The sequence below is a fragment of the Vipera berus genome (genome assembly GCF_964194415.1).
Source record: "Vipera berus genome assembly, chromosome: 7".
Classification (NCBI taxonomy): domain Eukaryota; kingdom Metazoa; phylum Chordata; class Lepidosauria; order Squamata; family Viperidae; genus Vipera; species Vipera berus.
The window spans coordinates 38,293,546-38,313,765 of record NC_138209.1 but is presented as its reverse complement, the minus strand read 5'-3'; the positions used below and the strand labels follow the sequence as shown (position 1 = coordinate 38,313,765).

Sequence of the window (20,220 nt, the reverse complement as noted above, 5' to 3'; positions counted from 1 at the left end):
TTATAATTTTTCCTGCAAGGAAAACAATAATTTAAAATGTGTGAAGTTATTTTTTTCTTCTTTTGAGGTAATGCCTCAGTTTTTAAATATGTTCAGCAGATTGCAGGATTTCTACTACGTTTTTTTTCTTTCTAAAAATGGTTCCATCAATTTTTAGCAATAAAATTCAGAGAGAGCTGTAAGCTTGAGGACATCCTACAATTGTGGAATACATCTTATCCAGTATTAACATATAGGATTATAGAATAAACTTTTAGGAATAAAGGAATACACAAGTTTTGTCAGGTGAAAATTACATTTATTGTTGACAGCTAATAATATGTATACATTACTATTTATTTATTTATTTATTTATTTATTTATTTATTTATTTATTTATTAAATTTGTATACCGCCCTTCTCCCGAGGGACTCAGGGCGGTGAACAGGGCACATATAAATAGGAAATACAAAAATTAAAAAAGAATTAAATAATCACCCAGATAAAACAATAACAATATAAAAACCAATTAAAAACCCTAACATCCCCCATCAGGCCAGGCCATCTTGTTCAAATAAATGGGTCTTCAGACCGCGTCGGAAGGAGCGAAGGTCCGGTGCCATCCGGAGCTCGACCGGCAGCTGGTTCCATAAAGCCGGGGCGCCCACAGAGAAGGCCCTCCCCCTGGGGGCCACCAGCCGACATTCTCTGACTGGAGGCACCCTAAGGAGGCCCTCTCTGTGGGAACGCACAGGGCGGAGGGAAGTTGACACCGGCAGCAGGTGGTCCCCGAGGTACTCCGGACCCATGCCATGTAGGGACTTAAAGACCATATAGTCTTTCTTTTATAAAGAAAAGCATTTTGGAAACAGACCATACAAAACCCAATTGTATTTATTAAAAAGTGGAATATTTAATATTAAAATAATTAAAATTTGATTGATTTCAATGTATAAATCAAAATACTATTCTTGTTTTGTAGGCAGCATCCTTGACTGTGGACTCTTGCTCTGATGAACAGGAACCAGGTTATTGCACTGTTAGCAATGTGGCTGTGTCTAGTGATTGGTAAAGATAATTTCCTTTAATTTTTCACTAATAGGAAATTTGACATTATACACTCTGAACCAAAAGAGATAAAAGACTGTTTTTAATAAGGATAAGATACAAATCTGAACTCATATGAATTATTAATTCAGTTAGTGCAGAAACCAAAATGCCATATTGTCTCCATTCCTTTCTTTTTAGAAATGACTAGAGTTAATATCTGTCATGAAAATGTCAGAGGTACAGGTAGTCCTCATTGTATGACCTTTTGTTTAGCTAAGTTTCTGAAGTTAAGATCATGACTGCAATTCAGGCACTTGGCAACGGCATCTATTTATGAATGTTGCAGTGTCTGAGGGTCATGTGATCTCTATTTGTGATCTTCCCAGGTGGCCTCTGACAAAGTCAATGCAGAAAACTATATTTACTTAATGACTAAGTGATTCACTTAATAGTTGCAGCAAAAAAGTTTGAAAAATCAGGTGCAGTCACATGATGCCTCAATGACTGCATTATTTAGCAAATAAAGTTAGAGGACTATACATACTGTCAAGCTCTGTGACCAGTACAAAATTGCTTTATACCAACTACTTTATACCAACTACTAAATAGATTAAATGTAATATATAATTAACCAAATTCTGCATTATTAGTTTGAGCTGGCAACCTTACTGTTATGAATAATCTATATCAGGAGTATTCAATAATAGACTATTACTACAAATCAGTTAAGTGTTGGATATATATTAATCAAATATAATTAAAATTATGAACAAATATCCATACTTTTACTCATCAGAAAAGTGAATTTGTAAAGAAACAGATAAGGATTTTTTTAACTCTGTTTGAAGACAAAACACGAATTGGTCAATAGCCATTTAGAGTCAGAAGTTTACATTAGAGTGAATAAAAGTCAGCAGAAGCTACATTTTTAACAGAAGTGTCCTAAGACATCAAAAATGACAAGGTGACAAAAATGACAAGGTGACGGAACAAATCTTCACCCTTATTTACTGTATGTTAAAAAGAAGTGGAGTTTTGATTGCTTCATTTGAGCTCCCCTCTTGAGTGTTTTGACACACCTCTTAATATGGTGTCTGGTGAAGGAGAGAGTATCAAGATCGCAATGAGGGCTGCCTTATGCGGCAAAGCCTGAGTTGGTGCGACCAAATGCGGGAGACCAGGGGGCAGGCTGGCCGATTGCACGTTCTATAAGGACATTGACAGCTGATGAGCCTAAGTGGCAGACCAATGCCACGATCGAATGAGACAGCATGAGTGATGGTCCGGCGATGATGCCGCACGCAACAGGATGGACGCGCTGAACAGCTGGGGAACTGTCAGGATCTAAACGGAAGCTGGCTTGTACTGCTGAGCCAGAGCTAGTGCACATGAATGTGGGAGAGCGGGGGGCGGGTGGGCCGATTACACATTCTATGACCTGACAGTTAAACTGTCACACAGGTATATATGTAAGTTCTTCCCACCTTTAACCCTTACTCTGATGATGTCAACAGGAAGTTGATCAAAGCTCAGTGATTAAAATGCTCTTTTGTATCCAGTTCAGTAGCTTTATTGGTTTTCTAAATGTTCTAAATGTTTTCACCTGGGATTCAAATATTTAAAATGATATTTATATTTATATTTATATTTATATTTATATTTATATTTATATTTATATTTATATTTATATTTATATTTATATTTATATTTATATTTATATTTATATTTATATTTATATTTATATTTATATATATTGTGTGTGTGTGTGTGTAGCATAATGACAACCAATAATATGGTTGACATCTGCTACCTACAGTACATGATCTACTGTAAGAACAAGCTTACTGTCATGTTTATTAAAATGTTCTTTCATACTCCTATCTGCACTCTTCAGTAAGAAACTAAGCTTGTTTGATCTCAGTAAATGCTTTCTGTTGAAAAAGTCCCCAATAAATTATGACTGCATTAAACAATAGTCTCAAAAGAAGTCTGCATTGCAGCAACATAATATTGTGTGAATCTTTTGAAATCAGTGTTTTTCTTCTAGGCAACACACTGATACTTGATTTTAGAAGCAGTATATATGGATTAAATGCATAAGAAAAGATATGTATGACTATGTACACAAAAATGACTTGAAATCATTGTCATTAATGGCTTGAATTAAATTGAATTTAATATTTTAGAAGCAGTATATATGGGTTAAATTCATAAGAAAAAATATTTATAACAATGTACACAAAAATGGCTTGAGTTAAATTTAATATTTTAGAAGCAATATATATGAATTAAATTTATAAGAAAAGATATTTATGACAATGTACACAAAGATGGCTTGCAGTCATCCTTGTGTACATTAAATTTGTGTGAATTGAATTTAATATAGCTATACCAATTAAAATTTAACCTGTTAAAATATGATTTACTTGCATTCCTCTTTCAAAATTAATTTCATCATTGACTTGCGGTATCACCAAGAATCAAGATTTGGAAAGGAGAAATATATTTCTTAGTAAAAGATTTGTTATAGTTACTATTCAATGTCCAAATTCAATCAAAAGTAAAAATGAAATACGCATATATGCAACATAATATTTATGTTGACTTAAAAATAGTCTAGTACAGCTTTCTATGTAAATACATGGAGGAAATGTTGTATTTGATTTAAATAGATTTTTGTAAGTGCTGTTTTTGTCACAAAAGTTACAAATTTGCTTATGTATAATGGTTAGTTACTCTGTTTTCATTGATTATTTCATTTTTCCCATTCTATAGGACTTTAGATGTACAGCCAAACAGAGTAACCATTGGAGGTATCAAATCGCTAGACCAAGTCCTTCAAAGAAAAGGACAAGTGGAAAGCCATGATTTTGTGGGTTGCATAATGGAATTTGCAGTCAATGGACGTCCCTTAGAACCAAGCCAAGCATTGTCAGCTGAAGGAATCTTAGATCAGTATGTCATTCTTTGATCAGTATAAAAAAAACCAGATGTTTAGTTATCATGCTTTTTTATAGTTGTAGGTTGTAACTTTATTGTGCTATAAATCATATGGGACTTCATACTTGTACGTAGTTTCCCAGATTTGTTTGCATTTGCTTCTCTAACTTCACTGTCAGGTATCAGACTGGATGCTCTATCTATTGTTCTTTAGGGTTTTTTTGCTTTTTGTATTTAATTTTAGTGCCATTTTTCACCACATTCCTTGATTTTCATTTCAGTAGCTACAAAAACATTTACACTTCAGCTGTTAGAGTAGCTATTAGAGTTAGTAATGTTTTTTTATCCAATTTTTAAACCACACTCATTTTCTTTCTACCCAGCATCCATTCAAGGTGCAGGAGGAATGAATAAGGATGGAATATAAATCATTGTCACTCCTTTGCTAATCTGGATTCAGTCTGTTATGCCATGGACTATAACTTTTTAACAAGCGTATTGCATGATGACAATAAGATGGTCTGGGATTTCCATTGTTCTAAGCACTTTCCACAGCTTGGTATTGATCATATTGTGAAAATAAGTTGGCTTTCTATTTTCACTTTAACTTTGCTTTCTATGGACTCTTTTCCACAGTCATCCTCTAGTCACATCTTTGTGTTATAATTAAGCTCTTCCAGTTTCTTATATCAATAATATAAACAGTTTGATGACCTAACATTTGACAAAGTATAATATGACCTAAAGAAACAAATTGATTAGGCTTTCGTGATCTTTTTGTATGTATAAACATAAGCTTATAAACGGATCTTTATTGCTTTATCAATTTATATGCTGTCCAAATCACGGTAAATCTAGGTATCTATTTCTTCTTAATGAACATTTAAAAGGATTAGACAAAGAAGATAATAGGAAAAATATCTTATGTCAAATTTAAGGCTAGGAGTATGACATAACTCTAATTTAACCATGCTTTTTTTTAAAAAAAAAAAGTAGTTTTGAGATTTTGAAATTCTACTTGTTTTCTTCAATAACTCAATTCAATCCCTACTTAAACATAGAAAGAACTAATATATTTTGGATTTTTACTCAATCATCACAATCATCACTGTGACATAATCTTGTACTAAGGCGGTTCAATCCTTAACAGCATTTTAGATTAAAATTACTGCACAATTCATTATGTAAGAAATTATCCTTAAAAAAATCTGAGCATTATGGCTTGGATAAATATTTTTTTTCTTTTAGGGAATACAGGAAACATTATGATATGAGAGAAAGCAGAGAGTAGTTATCATGAGCTGTTGTGAAATAGCCAGTATCAGGAATTCTACGAATTAGTTATTTATAAGACTAGGCATACTTTTTCAGTATTCTCTGCATTGAAGACAAAGATATTATAGCTATATATGAAGTCAATGAAAGTAGGCAATGTTTTAACCAGGAAAACTTGCAATAGAACTATACAGATGATTTTTTGTTATTAAGAGATATTAAATCTGAGCAATACTTTCAGTTCCTTCAATCGGAGAAGGTAGCTATATGTTCCTTTCATCAAAGTGATCATCTTAATAAAGCTTCAATATATTTTTTTTTCTTATCCACTTTCCAGAAAAGAAAAGAATATAAATTATATTCTATAGTAAGAAAATAATAAACTTACTTTGGCTTCTATTTGAGCATTGGCATTACTAATTAATATCATATGTGATGACCCAAAGGTGGCTTCTTTTTATTTTATCCTCTTTTTTCTTTAGATATTATCATCTCCCTTTGGCACAGTTTCCTCTAAGGGCAAATAGTTTATTATAAAGGCTATGCTCCCTGATAAATAATCAAATAGTGTTCGATTTTCCTGTTATTTAAATAATGTGTCTGGGGAAATCTAAGTTCAAATTCCTATAACACCTACAAATGTCGCATGCTTTGTTAGAAAAAGAAAAGAGACCATATGTATTTTCCCCATCTGCATAAAGAAATGGAGTAGGTGGATGCATATATATGTGGCTCAATGGCAATTAAATTATTTTGTTTATTTAGGTGCCCTAGACTGGAAGGAAGTTGTGCTATTAACCCTTGTCAACATGGTGGCACATGTGTGGATCACTGGTCATGGCAGCAATGTATTTGTAAAGAAGGACTGACAGGAAAACACTGTGAAAAATGTAAATATAATGTTTATTTCCTTTTTTCTGATAATACACACGGAAGGAATACATAACACTTGGATTCATTGTTACAACATATAGAAAGTAAAATATTATACAAGTAATTCTACAAGAAATAAACAATTTTTTTAAAAGACTTAATATATAGTTGCAGATTTTTTACCACTTTTATTTAGTTTTTATCCTAGTATTTAACCAGTTTATACTACATAAAATAAGATAAACTGTTATGCAATAAAAGAGAATGATAGAATCCATTTTTCTTTATTATTAAAAAGTAAAAAAAAACCAGATTTTGGGGTTTTTGTAGCTACATAGAATCATTTTCTGCAATAGCTGAATTGTTTTAAAAATAATATCTATAATTTTTCATCAGGAAAAGGACAAAAGGCAAACTGTAATGACAAGAATTTATTAATGAAGTGTCCTTATTTATTTTAGATCTTACAGCTGACACTGCCTTGTCCTTAGAGGGCAAAGGCCGTCTTGACTATCATATGAGGCAAAATAGAAAATGGGAGTATTTGATGAGGTATTACACTGGAAATGCCATTATGGACTCTCGAAGTATGGATAATCTGGAAGTGAAATTCAGGACAAGAAGTAAAACTGGAGTATTAGTCCATATTCAGGAAAGCAGCAACTATACTACTGTGAAGGTAAATAGATTTGATTAAGCAGTTAATTATGAAATATTCTTTGTGTGTTCTGAATTCATCCTAATAATTTTAGCTTAGAAATACCAGAATGTTGACTAGTGCTGGGCAGAGCTCCAGCTACTAAAACAGCCGAATGATTTGGATTTTAATCAGTTTTGTCTTGACTCTGTGTGCTAGGTATTTGAATGGTAGTTGGAACAATGTTAACTGCATATATTTGATTTGATTTTGATTTTATTAAATTTATATGCCGCCCTTCTCCCTGAGGACTCAGGGCGGCTCACAACCATAAAAATTAAAAAACATAAAGTAAAAAATTTAAAAAAGAATTAAACAATAGATGCAATAAATACAAGACAATTTAACCCAGTAAAAAGCCTAATTAATATTCTTAATGAAACATTACACAGTACAGTTTCTTTTTAACATTTCCTTTTATTTTCTTTCTTATTCAGTTCCTATAAAAACATCATGTTCAAATTTAGAATCTTTTAAGCATATTAACACCTAAGTCAATTTTCATACCAAACTTTGTCTTCAGAAAAAGCAGTTATATTGAATTCTAGTTAGACATCTTTATCAATACACGGTAAAATGGATTGATGATTGATTAAGAAGAGAAAGTAATGGCTTCAGTCCTTACTAATGGCTTCAGTCATATTTGCACCATGTCTTTAAATTGGTCCTGGTTTGTGTTCAGGTCACCTCTAAACTAGCAGGGGGGAAAAAGAGCGGGAGACATTTGGCAATACCTTGCAAGAGATCAACCATGTCTTCTTATGGAAATCTTATTTCTATATAAAACTGAAATAAGCTGCCCATTCTGAGTTATTGATATATTAGCTATATCTGGAATGCAAAATTAATTTATATGCAGCTTTAAAATGCTTTTTTGATTCCCCTTTATAATGAATAATAGAATGGAACAATGGTAATAACATCTCCCTTGTAAACAGAAGGTTACAGGTTTAAAAAACAACAGATTTTTAAAAATTATTTGATTTGCCCGACGTTTTCTTGTCCATGTGTCTCTCTATGTGTGCCTGTTTTAGTGTTCAGTACATTTCATTGTTTTTGTTTAATTTTCCAGACACTCTACAAAGAAAAGTTTCACCTCAAGTATCTTAAAAAATGATGAAATATTGCTCTAGTCAATTTATTTTAAAAAATAGAAAAGCACAGCGAGTAAGCAGTAGATATATCAGTAAGGTAGACAACTAAACATTTGATAATGAGAATGCTTAAAGGCCTTGTAGAACACAAGCCAATGTTTTTAGGGATCTGATGTTCATGACTGATGAGTGCTAATGTTAGTTTTAAAAGCTTGCATAATAGTCTACATATGGGTTCACATTTCTGTGGAATAAATCTGAAATCAACACAATTTTGAGTAATACATATAACCGTTCATAATTGAAGAACACATAATTACTTGAACTGCATAATGTTTGTGGAAAAATTGAAATAATTTTGTCCTGCAGTGACTTGTGTGATCACACTAAAAATTGCTGTAGTACTTAAAGCATTGTACACACTATAGATATTTAAGTCTATATTATAAACTTCTACTTTTTAAACATTTCTCCTTTTCTTAATTGCAGATAAAAAATGGCAAAGTGCAGTATGTTTCTGATGCTGGAGTAGGTGGAAAGGTGGAAAGAAGTATTCCTGAAGCCTATGTTTCTGATGGTCACTGGCATCTTCTGTTAATTGCAAAGAATGGGACTTCCACAATGATAACAGTTGACAAGGTCCATAGTCGAGACATTCTACACGTCACACAAGATTTTGGAGGACTAAATGTCTTGACAATTTCTCTTGGTGGGATTCCAGTTAACCAGTTTTCTAGAAGCATTGAACCAGGTAAGAAGAAAAATAATAACATATAAATGGTCAATCACAGATAAGGGATATACTATAATAATACAAATGCAGAAGCAGTTAATACAAGGCTATCTTAATTTAAAACAGCAGAGGGACTAAATAAACATCCAAAGTTTCAGAGTTCATTTATGAATTATATAAGATTCCTGGTCTTCCCAGAATCTCTGTGGAAATTGAAATCCTGAAATGCACTGGTCCTGAATTGCATCATAATAGTGTAACAAATATATTTTTTAAACTTATTCTGTATCTGAAAATGGGGCAGAATTTATTCATTACTTTTTTAATTTTATGATGTTTTGGAATATTAAGTAGTGCACTTAGTCTTTTCAGCAACCATCTTCTAATAACTCATTTAACCAGAAGCATATGTTGTAATTTTTAATCAGCATATACTATTAGTAAATTTGTTTAATCTTCTATACTGTGCTAAATCAGCTTGTTATTCTATTTTTTCCTGGTTTATTTTTAAATATATCAAATTCACTCATATTCAGATAAAGGTAAAGGTAAAGGTTCCCCCGCACATGCGTGCTAGTCGTTTCCGACTCTAGAGGCCGGTGCTCATCTCCGTTTCAAAGCCGAAGAGCCAGCGCTTGTCCGAGGACGTCTCTGTGGTCATGTGGCCAGCATGACTGGATGCCAAAGGCACACGGAACGCTGTTACCTTCCCACCGTAGTGGTCCCTATTTTTCTACTTGCATTTTTACGTGCTTTTGAACTGCTAGGTTAGCAGAAGCTGGGACAAGTAACAGGCGCTCACTCTGTTATGCGGCACTCGGGATTCGACTAATAAAAGCAGTATAAATGATATTTTAGATTTATTTATATTAAAATTGTCCATTTTAAGGAATTTTCACCAAATATAGGAACTTGTCTGTTGTAATTTTAGTCTTCTTTTCCACTGGGTACAATGTTAAATCAACAATAACCTCAATTTTTATGAGATATCATGTGAATAAAACCAACATTCCCTCCAACACTGGAAATTTTTAAGAACAGATTGGACAAGCATTTGTCTGAAATATATAGTTTCCTGCTTGAGGAGGGTGTTGGACTAGAAGTCCTCCAAGGTCACTTCCAACTCTGTTATTCTGTTAACTTATATTGATTACTCAAATTGTAGCTACTACTTTAACAGGCAATAAGCCTGTGGACTAATTTTTTTTCAATGTAATGGATGCTCCATGTTAAAAAGCTACAGGAATCTGGGCTTCTGGTTTTGCTCAGTAGTGCAGCAGCTAAGGGATTGCAGGGCTCCACACCCTACAGCCGATTTTCTTCTGTAGGGGACCCTAAATGGGCCTAAAGTCGCCCTGGAGAGGTGACATTGAAGGAGGGGGGCCCCATCGATTGTGGAGAGACAGCAGTCGATCCGGTCATTGAGGGAAAGCCCTCCAGAAATCAGAAGAAGAAAGGCTAGCTTCACTCCAGAGTCTAGCCCAAGCTACAAGCAGCTGAAGCAAAAAAAGCATAATTTAAGCTTGATCATAAACAACATATTTGGAACTGGGTAAGAATATCGATTCTCTTTTTTCTACTTCATAACTGATTTCCAGGGGGAAAAAAACAAGCAACAAAAATCCTCTGAAAGTGAGGAGGGGGGACTCTTGCCCCATCCTCCCACAGAAGGAAGTCGCAAATTAAACTTTTATGGGGGACAGAAATATATTGAAATGAAATAAATATAAGACTTAAATCTGGATAAGTTTGAAATTGGTGGAATTTGTTAAGTTTTTCTTTTTGAAAGATTATTGATGAAAACAGAAGAAAGTAATTGTTTTAAAAACTGAAAAAATGAACTGGTGCTGACATCTACTGGCAGATGAAAATGTACAACTGTAGTTACTCTAATAAGGAATTGACAGAAAACCCCAGAAAAAGATAACTTGTTTTTGTTACCTTCAGTGTCTTAACTAAACAGAGAACAGTTGTAACAAAGAAAAGAAAACATTTTGGGCTACCTACAAGGTGAGAACTAAAAACCTTTAAAAAAATCAACCTTTGTGGATTATAAATACTTTTTGAACTGTGACTGTAAAGATATTTGCATAGAAAGGAAAACTTTGACTTTTGGCTATCATAGAACATTAGATACCTGCAGAAAGAACATATCAAGAAAAAACAAATACTTTCCATGAGGAAATGTATGCTATGTTGCAACCGATTCAAATGACAATGATTTCAAACCACAAGGAAATTAAAAACAACTTTGAAAATATAAATGAAAACATCTTCAATTTAACCTTACAACAAAAAACTCTCATAAAATAAAAATAATGAACAATCAGATAAAGCATACAACAGAACATAAACCAGAGGAAAGAGATTTAAAGATGGAACCAACAATGGAAGGAATTATGACTTAACCCAGGCAGAGAAAAACTTGCAGGAAATATTGGACATGGAAAAGATAATCTATACTTCAAGATTGCAAAATAAGTCATAGGACAAGAAAAAATATTTGACAAAATGGATTATAGATCTGTGAAGAGAAGTACGAGAAATTGAGAGACAAAAAATGATAAGACAAATTAAGACAGAAAGAAAGAAAAATATTTTCAGTGAATACAAAGAGGCGAAACTCTCACACAAAAACATCTTACTGGATTTGTCTCCTGTACCTACAACAACATCTACAAGACTAAGGGAAGACTTTTTTGGTTCAGTGGAGCATACTGATTAGGAAAGATGTTTGGCAAAAAACAAGGCTAAAGTTAGAATTAAGAAATTAGATGATGGGATTTATCAGATGGAATATCTAAAGATTAAACACTTGTTCGAATATGGTTGGATGTAAATGTATTTTAGTTTAAGAGGGATGGACCCCTCAAGTAACACAGTATTTTTTTTCTTTTTTTATGATATGAGAAATATAAAGATGTTTATATGAGGGAAATGTTTTAGATACTTAAGCGTAATTGATCTTGATAAAATCTCAATTGATAAAATGTTCTGAATAGATTCAGAAGATTAGATGATTGGATTTATTAGATGGAATATTTAAAGATTAAACATTCGTTTTAACACAGTTAAAAAGAATAGAAAAATTCTGGATATAAATGTATCTTAGCTTAAGAAGGACATGTTTCTCAAGTAGTATATTATTTCCTCCCTTTTTTTCTTTTCTTTTTTTTAAGATATGAGAAATGTATAATTGTTGGGATGGCTTGTATGAGGAAACAGACTTAAATATTTAAGTGTAATTAACTGAGAAAATCTTAACTGGTAAGAATGTTTTGAACATTGCGGGGAAAACAAATCTAAATAAGAACTTTGAAAACAGGATCTATGATGAGGTAATTAAGATGAGAAGGGACGCGGTGGCTCAGTGGGTTAGGACACTGAGCTTGTCGATCAGAAGGTCGGCAGTTTGGTGGATCAAATCCCGAGTGCCGCGTAGCAGAGTGAGCGCCTGTTACTCGTCCCAGCTTCTGCCAACCTAGCAGTTCGAAAGCACGTAAAAATGCAAGTAGAAAAATAGGGACCACTACGGTGGGAAGGTAACAGCGTTCCGTGCTAGTCATGCCGGCCACATGACCACGGAGACGTCCTCGGACAAGCGCTGGCTCTTCGGCTTTGAAACGGAGATGAGCACCGGCCCCTAGAGTCGGAAACGACTAGCACACATGTGCAGGGAACCTTTACCTTTACCTTTACTAATTAAGATGATTAATTAGAAAAGCAGCTTTATTTTAATGTGGTTGTTAAATATTAGAAAAAATGTTCATATTCAATTGTTACCTATCAAAATACTAAGAAATGTACCAATTTAAGGTTGGTAAAAGAGAATATTATTGGAAGAAGTGAAAATCAAAGAAAGTACTATGTGGATTATGGAATTATAGAAATTAACTGTTATTGATTGTTTTTAAATATTAACTCAGACAACACGCTGTTTACCAAATATTAAGGTGACTATGTTAAAAAATTAATAAAATATATTGTATTGCACTTCATATGGCATGCCAAGATTTATAGAAAGTTATAACTGCATGAACTTGTATGTTTTAAATATCAGCATAATAAGCAAAAATTAGTATATAACAATTCAAGATATATACAAAAGTATTATCGAAAAATACATCTGAAGAAAAATGTTGTGGGCAATTTCCTCACTGCATTGTAAAAATTTCTTAGTAATCATCTCTTTAAATCATATTGCAAATCCCTAAAGCTACTTGAAATATTTATGAAATGTAGAGATATTATTCTTCATTTCAATCACAATTCAATAGGTAGCATTGTCTTTTTTTAATTAACAAGGCATTGAATGCCTAAAATAAATAGAATTTGTTGTTAGTGTTATGCAGACTTAATGATACATCGATGGTTTGGTTTAGTCCATGACATGCATAGTAGCTCATCTATGTTCAGAAAGATTTAAAGATCATATAATACAATATTGTTTAATCTTGATGCCATGTATAGCCCAGGTTCGAATCTCAGATAAAGGGTATGACTAACTGATGAGAACATAAAGAGTTCGAAATGATCATCTTAGCCTCCCAAATTCTTTATTAGCAATTTGAATAATTTGCATATATATATATATATATATATATATATATATATATATATATATATATATATATATATATATATATATATATATATATATATATATATATATATATATATATATATATATATATATATATATATATATACATGCGGATATCAGCTCAAATGTTATGTAGTTTCTATTTGTTGGTATATTGAATGCTGATTTGTATATAGCTATCATTGTGGACACTCCTAGATAGGACCAGAGTAAAACACCTTTCTGCTAAAGTATATTTATTCCCTATACAGCTCAGATTCCTTTGCTTAACCTGTATTAGTGTTTGAGGTAAAGACTACTTCATTTGGGCTGGCTAGTTGTGAGCTAATTAATGATATTTATCTCTGAGAGCAATCACAAGAGGCAACAGCAGCAGAATAGCTTTATTATTTAATCCTAATATAATATGTACTCCTTCATCAAATACAAGAGTCCCCAACCCCCAGGCTGCAACCTGCCTCCAGGCTTTGAGCTGCTGGGAAATGGGCTGCGGACATGGTGGGTGAGTGCATATATGCATGCATCCCCACTTGCACAAACAGTGGGCAAGCATGTGCATGCATGCTCCATTTGCATGGGGGCAAGCGCACTTGCCTGTCACTTGTGGAAATGGAGCTGCATTTATGCATGCTTGCCAGCTACTTGCGTGGAACCATCCTGTCTACCCCCCCAGCCAGTCCGCAAAGACGAAAAAGTTGGGGAACTCTGATCTAATATGTACTCCTTTAATACAATTTTAGTACAAACCATAAGAGATATTCATGGCCAATCAGAACGAGGCAGTTCAAAGTCATGTGGTTTGGTAAAGGGATCTCTAATGGCAAGCCACAAGAAGGTAACTTGGACCATTCCTCTCCCCAGACATTGTCAGACTTATATTAAGTAGATGTTAAATGAGTAGCTGTTTTCCATGATGGCCCATGGGATTTCAACATTTGACGGACTGTACAGTATCCTGGTGAATAGAGAGGGCCTTGGTGTTGACAATCCTTCACCATAGCTGGATGAGAGCTTGTTGTCTTCTAATGTGGGTGGTATGAGATTGTTAAGTACTGGTAACCAGTACACAGGAGTGAAACACAATGTGCCTGAGATGATATGCACTGTCTGGCAGAGTTGGACATTGACCATTTGAGTGTGGCCACTGTTAAGTCACATACTGGCACAATATTCAGCTGTGGAATAAACCAAAGCCAAAGCTGTTGTTTTAGGGTATTAGCATCAGCACCCCAGGATGTTCCAGCCATGATCCATGGTGCTTTCTTACTAAAACAAGCAGAACTATCTGTCTTAACTGAAGCCACCAGCAATGTGTTCTAAGAAAATTGTGCTAGTTTTGTCATTCCTACCAACACTGACAGGGCAAGCCAGTAGTGTATTAAATGAGAGCAAATCCCTTTCTCCACAAGCGCAGATGAGGTTACCTACAGGTGAAACTCTAAAAATTAGAATATTGTGCAAAAGTTCATTTATTTCAGTAATGCAACTTAAAAGGGGAAACTAATATATGAGATAGACTCATTACATGCAAAGCAAGATAGTTCAAGCCGTGATTTGTCATAATTGTGATGATTATGGCATACAGCTCATGAAAACCCCAAATCCACAATCTCAGAAAATTAGAATATTACATGCAATCAATAAAACAAGAAGTGTACATAGAACAATATCGGACCTCTGAAAAGTATAAGCATGCATATGTACTCAGTACTTGGTTTGGGCCCCTTTTGCAGCAATTACTGCCTCAATGCGGCATGGCATGGAAGCTATCAGCCTGCCGCACTGCTGAGGTGTTATGGAAGACCAGGATGCTTCAATAGCGGCCTTCAGCTCTTCTGCATTGTTCGGTCTCATGTCTCTTATCTTTCTCTTGGCAATGCCCCATAGATTCTCTATGGAGTTCAGGTCAGGCGAGTTTGCTGGCCAATCAAGCACAGTAATCCCACGGTCATTGAACCAGGTTTTGGTGCTTTTGGCAGTGTGGACAGGTGCCAAGTCCTGCTGGAAAATGAAGTCAGCATCCCCATAAAGCTTGTTTGCGGAAGGAAGCATGAACTGCTCCAAAATCTCCTGGTAGACGGCTGCGTTGACCCTGGACTTAATGAAGCACAGTGGACCAACACCAGCAGATGACATGGCTCCCCAAATCAACACAGACTGTGGAAACTTCACACTGGACTTCAAGCATCTTGCAGTGTGTGCCTCTCCATTCTTCCTCCAGACTCTGGGTCCTTGGTTTCCAAATGAGATGCAAAAGTTGCTCTCATCAGAAAAGAGGACTTTGGATCACTGAGCAACAGACCAGGTCTATTTTTCTTTACCCCAGGTAAGACGCTTCTGATGTTGTTGTTCAGGAGCGGCTTGACAAGAGGAATACGACATTTGAAGCCCATGTCCAGGATCTATCTCTGTGTGGTGGCTCTTGATGTACTGACTCCAGCCTCAGTCCACTCCTTGTGAAAGTCCCCAACACTTTTGAACGGCCTTTTCCTGACAATCCTCTGCTGCTTGTGCACCTTTTTCTTCCACACTTTTCCCTTCCACATAACTTTCTATTAATGTGCTTTGATACAGCACTTTGTGAACATCCAACTTCTTTTGCAATTACCTTTTGAGGCTTTCCCTCCTTATGGAGGGTGTCAATGATGGTTTTCTGTACAACTGTCAGGTCAGCAGTCTTCCCCATGATTGTCATTCCTACTGAACCAGACAGAGAGACCATTTAAAGGCTCAGGAACCCTTTGCAGGTGTTATGGCTTGATTAGCTGATTAGAGCGGGACACTTTGAGCCTAGAATATTGCACCTTTTCAAAATATTCTAATTTACTGAGATTGTGGATTTGGGGTTTTCATGAGCTGTGCGCCATAATCATCACAATTATGACAAATCACGGCTTGAACTATCTTGCTTTGCATGTAATGAGTCTATCTCATATATTAGTTTCCCCTTTTAAGTTGCTTTTATTTACTGAAATAAATGAACTTTTGCACGATATTCTAATTTTTTGAGTTTCACCTGTAGTTTGGTAGTGAAACTATCACAAGAAAACAACCAAGTTCAAGGAACACCAAGGACTCCATAGTTTAAAAACCAACTGTCAAGAAAAATGCCACAGACTAGCACTGGGCAGAGAAGCAAAAAAGAGCTTGGAAAAGAAATTCAGATACCATGATTATATCTGCAAAGATCAGTTCATGCAGACTAGTGTTTTCCCTGAGACACTATATAAAAGTGAATCTAGAGGTCTGACTGCAAGAATAAAAACCAGGCTCACATGAACATGCTTTGGACAGACTTAGCTTTGTAGAAATGACTGTAACACTGGGAAACAAGAAAGGAAAGGAAAAAATGACAGTCAGCGGTAAGGTGGATGGATTCAGCTGTAGCAATGCTGGGGGCCCTGCTGGAAGACATGAAGGGCCAGGCTTGGAACACATCATCCTGAGAAAATCTAATTTTGTGGTCACATATGATGACCACAAAAATGACTTGAAGACCCATAATTATCATTACAGGAAAGGGTAAGCACTGAAAGTCAATTTAGAATAACAAATCTACCAAAATTATGTAACTTTACTATCTTCATCAGTTCACACTATCACTCCAAATAGTGTTTATTTTCCCATGGTCCTTGGCCCCATATAATTTACAACTTGTGGGATAGGCAGAAAACCATTCCTGCATCATTACACAGTAGAGCCAGGGTGAATGAACTGTCACTATCTTAGATGAACTACAACAACTACAACAGATCCTAAAGCATTAAATCTTTGTTTACACCACAGCTAGTTATGTTTAACTGATGCTGGAATCCTGTAGGAATATGATTCGATATGCTTCTTAGGTTCTCACCCACAGAGACATTTATCAACCACACCAGGAAGACACAATTACTCATATTCTTCTTCTTGGTTTAATATGCCCACATTTTTTAAAAAATTTCTTTTTATAATTTCAAATTTCCTGATTTTTTTCTAAATTTAATTTCGATTAAAGTTGTTCCTATCCCTACCTAATTGACATAAATAGAGAGCCAGTTTGGTATAGTGGTTAGGCACCAGGCAAAAAGTGGGACATCGTGAGTTCAAGTCCCACTTTAGCCATGAAAACCAGCTGAGTAACTTTGGTCCAATGTCTCTCTCAGCCCAACTCATCTCACAGGATTGTTATTGTGGAGAAAATAGGACAACAAAGGTATCTTGGATATGTTTGCCACATTGAGTTATGTGAAAAAATAATAAAGGTAGGAAATAAAGTTTACATGATAGGTATATAAAGTTTATATGACAGGTATTTAGTAGGTTTATTTTGTTTTAGGATGTGACATAAATCTCATTTGATGATTATTGCTTTATAAGGCTATTTTTATCCATTAGATTGTCATTTAAAATTGTTAAATTAGTTAAGCTGTAACTTTAAAATCCATTTTTTTCTATTGTCTTAGATTTTGATGGATGCATTTCTTACCTGAAATATGGCGAAGAAAGTCTTCCCTTCACAGGACAACATAGTCTTGCTACCATTTCCAGATCAGATCCCTCTGTGAAGATTGGCTGTCGAGGTCCCAACATCTGTGCCAGCAATCCTTGTACAGGAAAGCTAATGTGCATTAACCAGTGGTATACATATGAATGTGTTCATCCTGGAGCCTGTGCATCTGATCCCTGTCAGAATGGAGGTACCTGTGAACCTGATGAAAGAGCTGGATTTATTTGCAGTTGTCCAGAATCACACACTGGAACAACATGTGAAATACTAGTAGTGTGCTTTGGTGTCATATGTGCCCAGGGACATGTATGCAAGGCAGGAATAAATGGTGCCTATATTTGTATCCCTCAGCTCTATCCAGCTGAACTTTCTTTACCACTGTGGGCTGTTCCAGCCATTGTGTGCAGTTGTGCTACTCTGTTGGCATTGCTTGTGCTTAGCTTGATCCTGTGCAATCAGTGCAAAGGAAAGAAGGCAAAAGTTCCAAAAGAAGAGAAGAAAACAAAGGAAAAGAAAAAGAAGGGCAGTGAAAATGATGCGTTTGATGATCCTGATAATATACCACCCTATGGTGATGATATGACCATCCGGAAGCAACCTGAAGGAAACCCAAAACCTGACATAATCGAAAGAGAAAATCCTTATCTCATATTTGATGAAACAGATATATCACACAATGCAGAGACTATACCCAGTGCTCCTCTAGCTTCCCCAGAAACAGAGATAGAACATTATGACATTGATAATGCAAGCAGTATAGCTCCTTCAGATGCAGACATCATTCAGCATTATAAGCAGTTCCGAAGTCATACTCCTAAATTTTCCATTCAGAGGCACAGTCCATTAGGGTTTGCAAGACAGTCACCTATGCCCTTGGGAGCAAGTAGCTTAACCTACCAGCCTTCATATAGTCAAGGTCTAAGGACAACTTCACTAAATCATTCTGCTTGCCCTACACCAAACCATCTTTCTCGTCATAGTCCTGCTCCATTCTCCAAAGCATCCACATTCTATAGAAATAGTCCAGCAAGGGAAATGCATCTTTCTATAAGAGAAGGGAGCCCTTTAGAAATGCACAATGAAGTCTGCCAAACTGCTATCTTTAATTATCCTAGTAGACTAGGAAGAAGAAGCAAGAGTCCTCAAATGATGACAGGTCATACTTCCAGGCCTGGAAGTCGCTTAAAGCAACCAATAGCTCTTGAAAGTGGTCCTCCTGTAGGACTTTCTATTGAAGAGGTGGAAAGACTTAACACTCCACGCCCTAGAAATCCAAGCATCTGTAGTGCTGATCATGGAAGATCTTCTTCTGAGGAAGACTGCAGAAGGCCTCTGTCAAGAACAAGAAATCCAGCTGATGGTATTCCAGCTCCAGAATCATCATCTGACAGTGATTCCCATGACTCTTTTACATGTTCTGAGATGGAGTATGATCGTGAAAAACCCATGGTGTATACTTCAAGAATGCCCAAACTATCTCAAGTTAATGAATCAGATGCTGATGATGAAGACAATTATGGCGCTAGACTTAAGCCTAGGAGATATCCAGGCCGCCGAGGAGAGGGTGGTGGTCCCGTGGGTGCACAAGCGCCTGCACCTGCATCCAGCATTAATGATAGTTCCCCTTTAAAACTTGGACCACAAGGGGGGAACTTCAACTGGGACAATCTTTTGAACTGGGGCCCTGGATTTGGGCATTATGTGGATGTTTTTAAAGATTTAGCATCTCTTCCAGAAAAGACAGCAGCAAATGTAAGTGAAGAGTGCAGAAATGGTACAACGCAACCAAAAGATGGAGAAGCTGAACAGTATGTATAGAACTTCATATTGACATTGTCAAAATACAAATGCATAAAATACTCAAGCCATTTTATCGGTGTAGATAAAAAAGGACACATTTTGTTTTAGCCAGGGCCAGTGGTTAGACACATTTAAAATAATCACAAGTATGCTGCTGAAAAGAACATTTTTTATTATTATTATTTAATTACAACTGGTTAAATTTGTTTCTACTGCATGCATTATATTTTCAAACAAGATATCTTATATGTGATATTTGGATTTTTATCCATTATATGTTGTTTGATTTGTGATTTTTAAATTAATGATTAGCTCTAAAAATGGCTGCAAAATGTTTTGTTGTGAGGGGTGTGTTTGTACACAAGTTGAATAAGTTGTTTTGAAATGTAAAAATATCAACTATGTTGATTTGTTGCGGTAACCAATTTTGCAGATGCTGAATGAAGGAATGAAATTGTTGTATTCTTCCTGAAACTATATTTCCTATCCCTCAGTTGCTCAAATCTGAATTTTTCAAAGAATGATAAGCTTAAGCTTATTATTGTTTTATGTTCAAGGGGTGCTGTTAACTAGTTCATGAGCACTTTAGGATTACATTGTTTTTTACAAGGATGTGTGAGAACTTCTGAATAATTTTTTTTCCTTGTTTCCCAAAATTGCAGTATTTTAGCTTGTATGGAAACTGAT

At 35.2% G+C, this 20,220-nt stretch overlaps 1 protein-coding gene across 1 annotated transcript in view; it reads left to right on the top strand.

Moving 5' to 3' along the window:
• Positions 1-19,551, top strand: part of FAT4 (FAT atypical cadherin 4) — a gene marked incomplete at both ends in the record, with an annotated part of 127,270 nt that extends 107,719 nt beyond the window's left edge. Inside the window, 6 exons of the mRNA XM_081332493.1 lie at positions 962-1,047; positions 3,805-3,984; positions 6,010-6,134; positions 6,579-6,796; positions 8,398-8,659; positions 17,690-19,551. Of these exons, the coding sequence (XP_081188619.1) occupies positions 962-1,047; positions 3,805-3,984; positions 6,010-6,134; positions 6,579-6,796; positions 8,398-8,659; positions 17,690-19,551 (2,733 nt within the window). The remainder of the gene's footprint in view (positions 1-961; positions 1,048-3,804; positions 3,985-6,009; positions 6,135-6,578; positions 6,797-8,397; positions 8,660-17,689) is intronic.
• Positions 19,552-20,220: the final 669 nt, after the last annotated feature.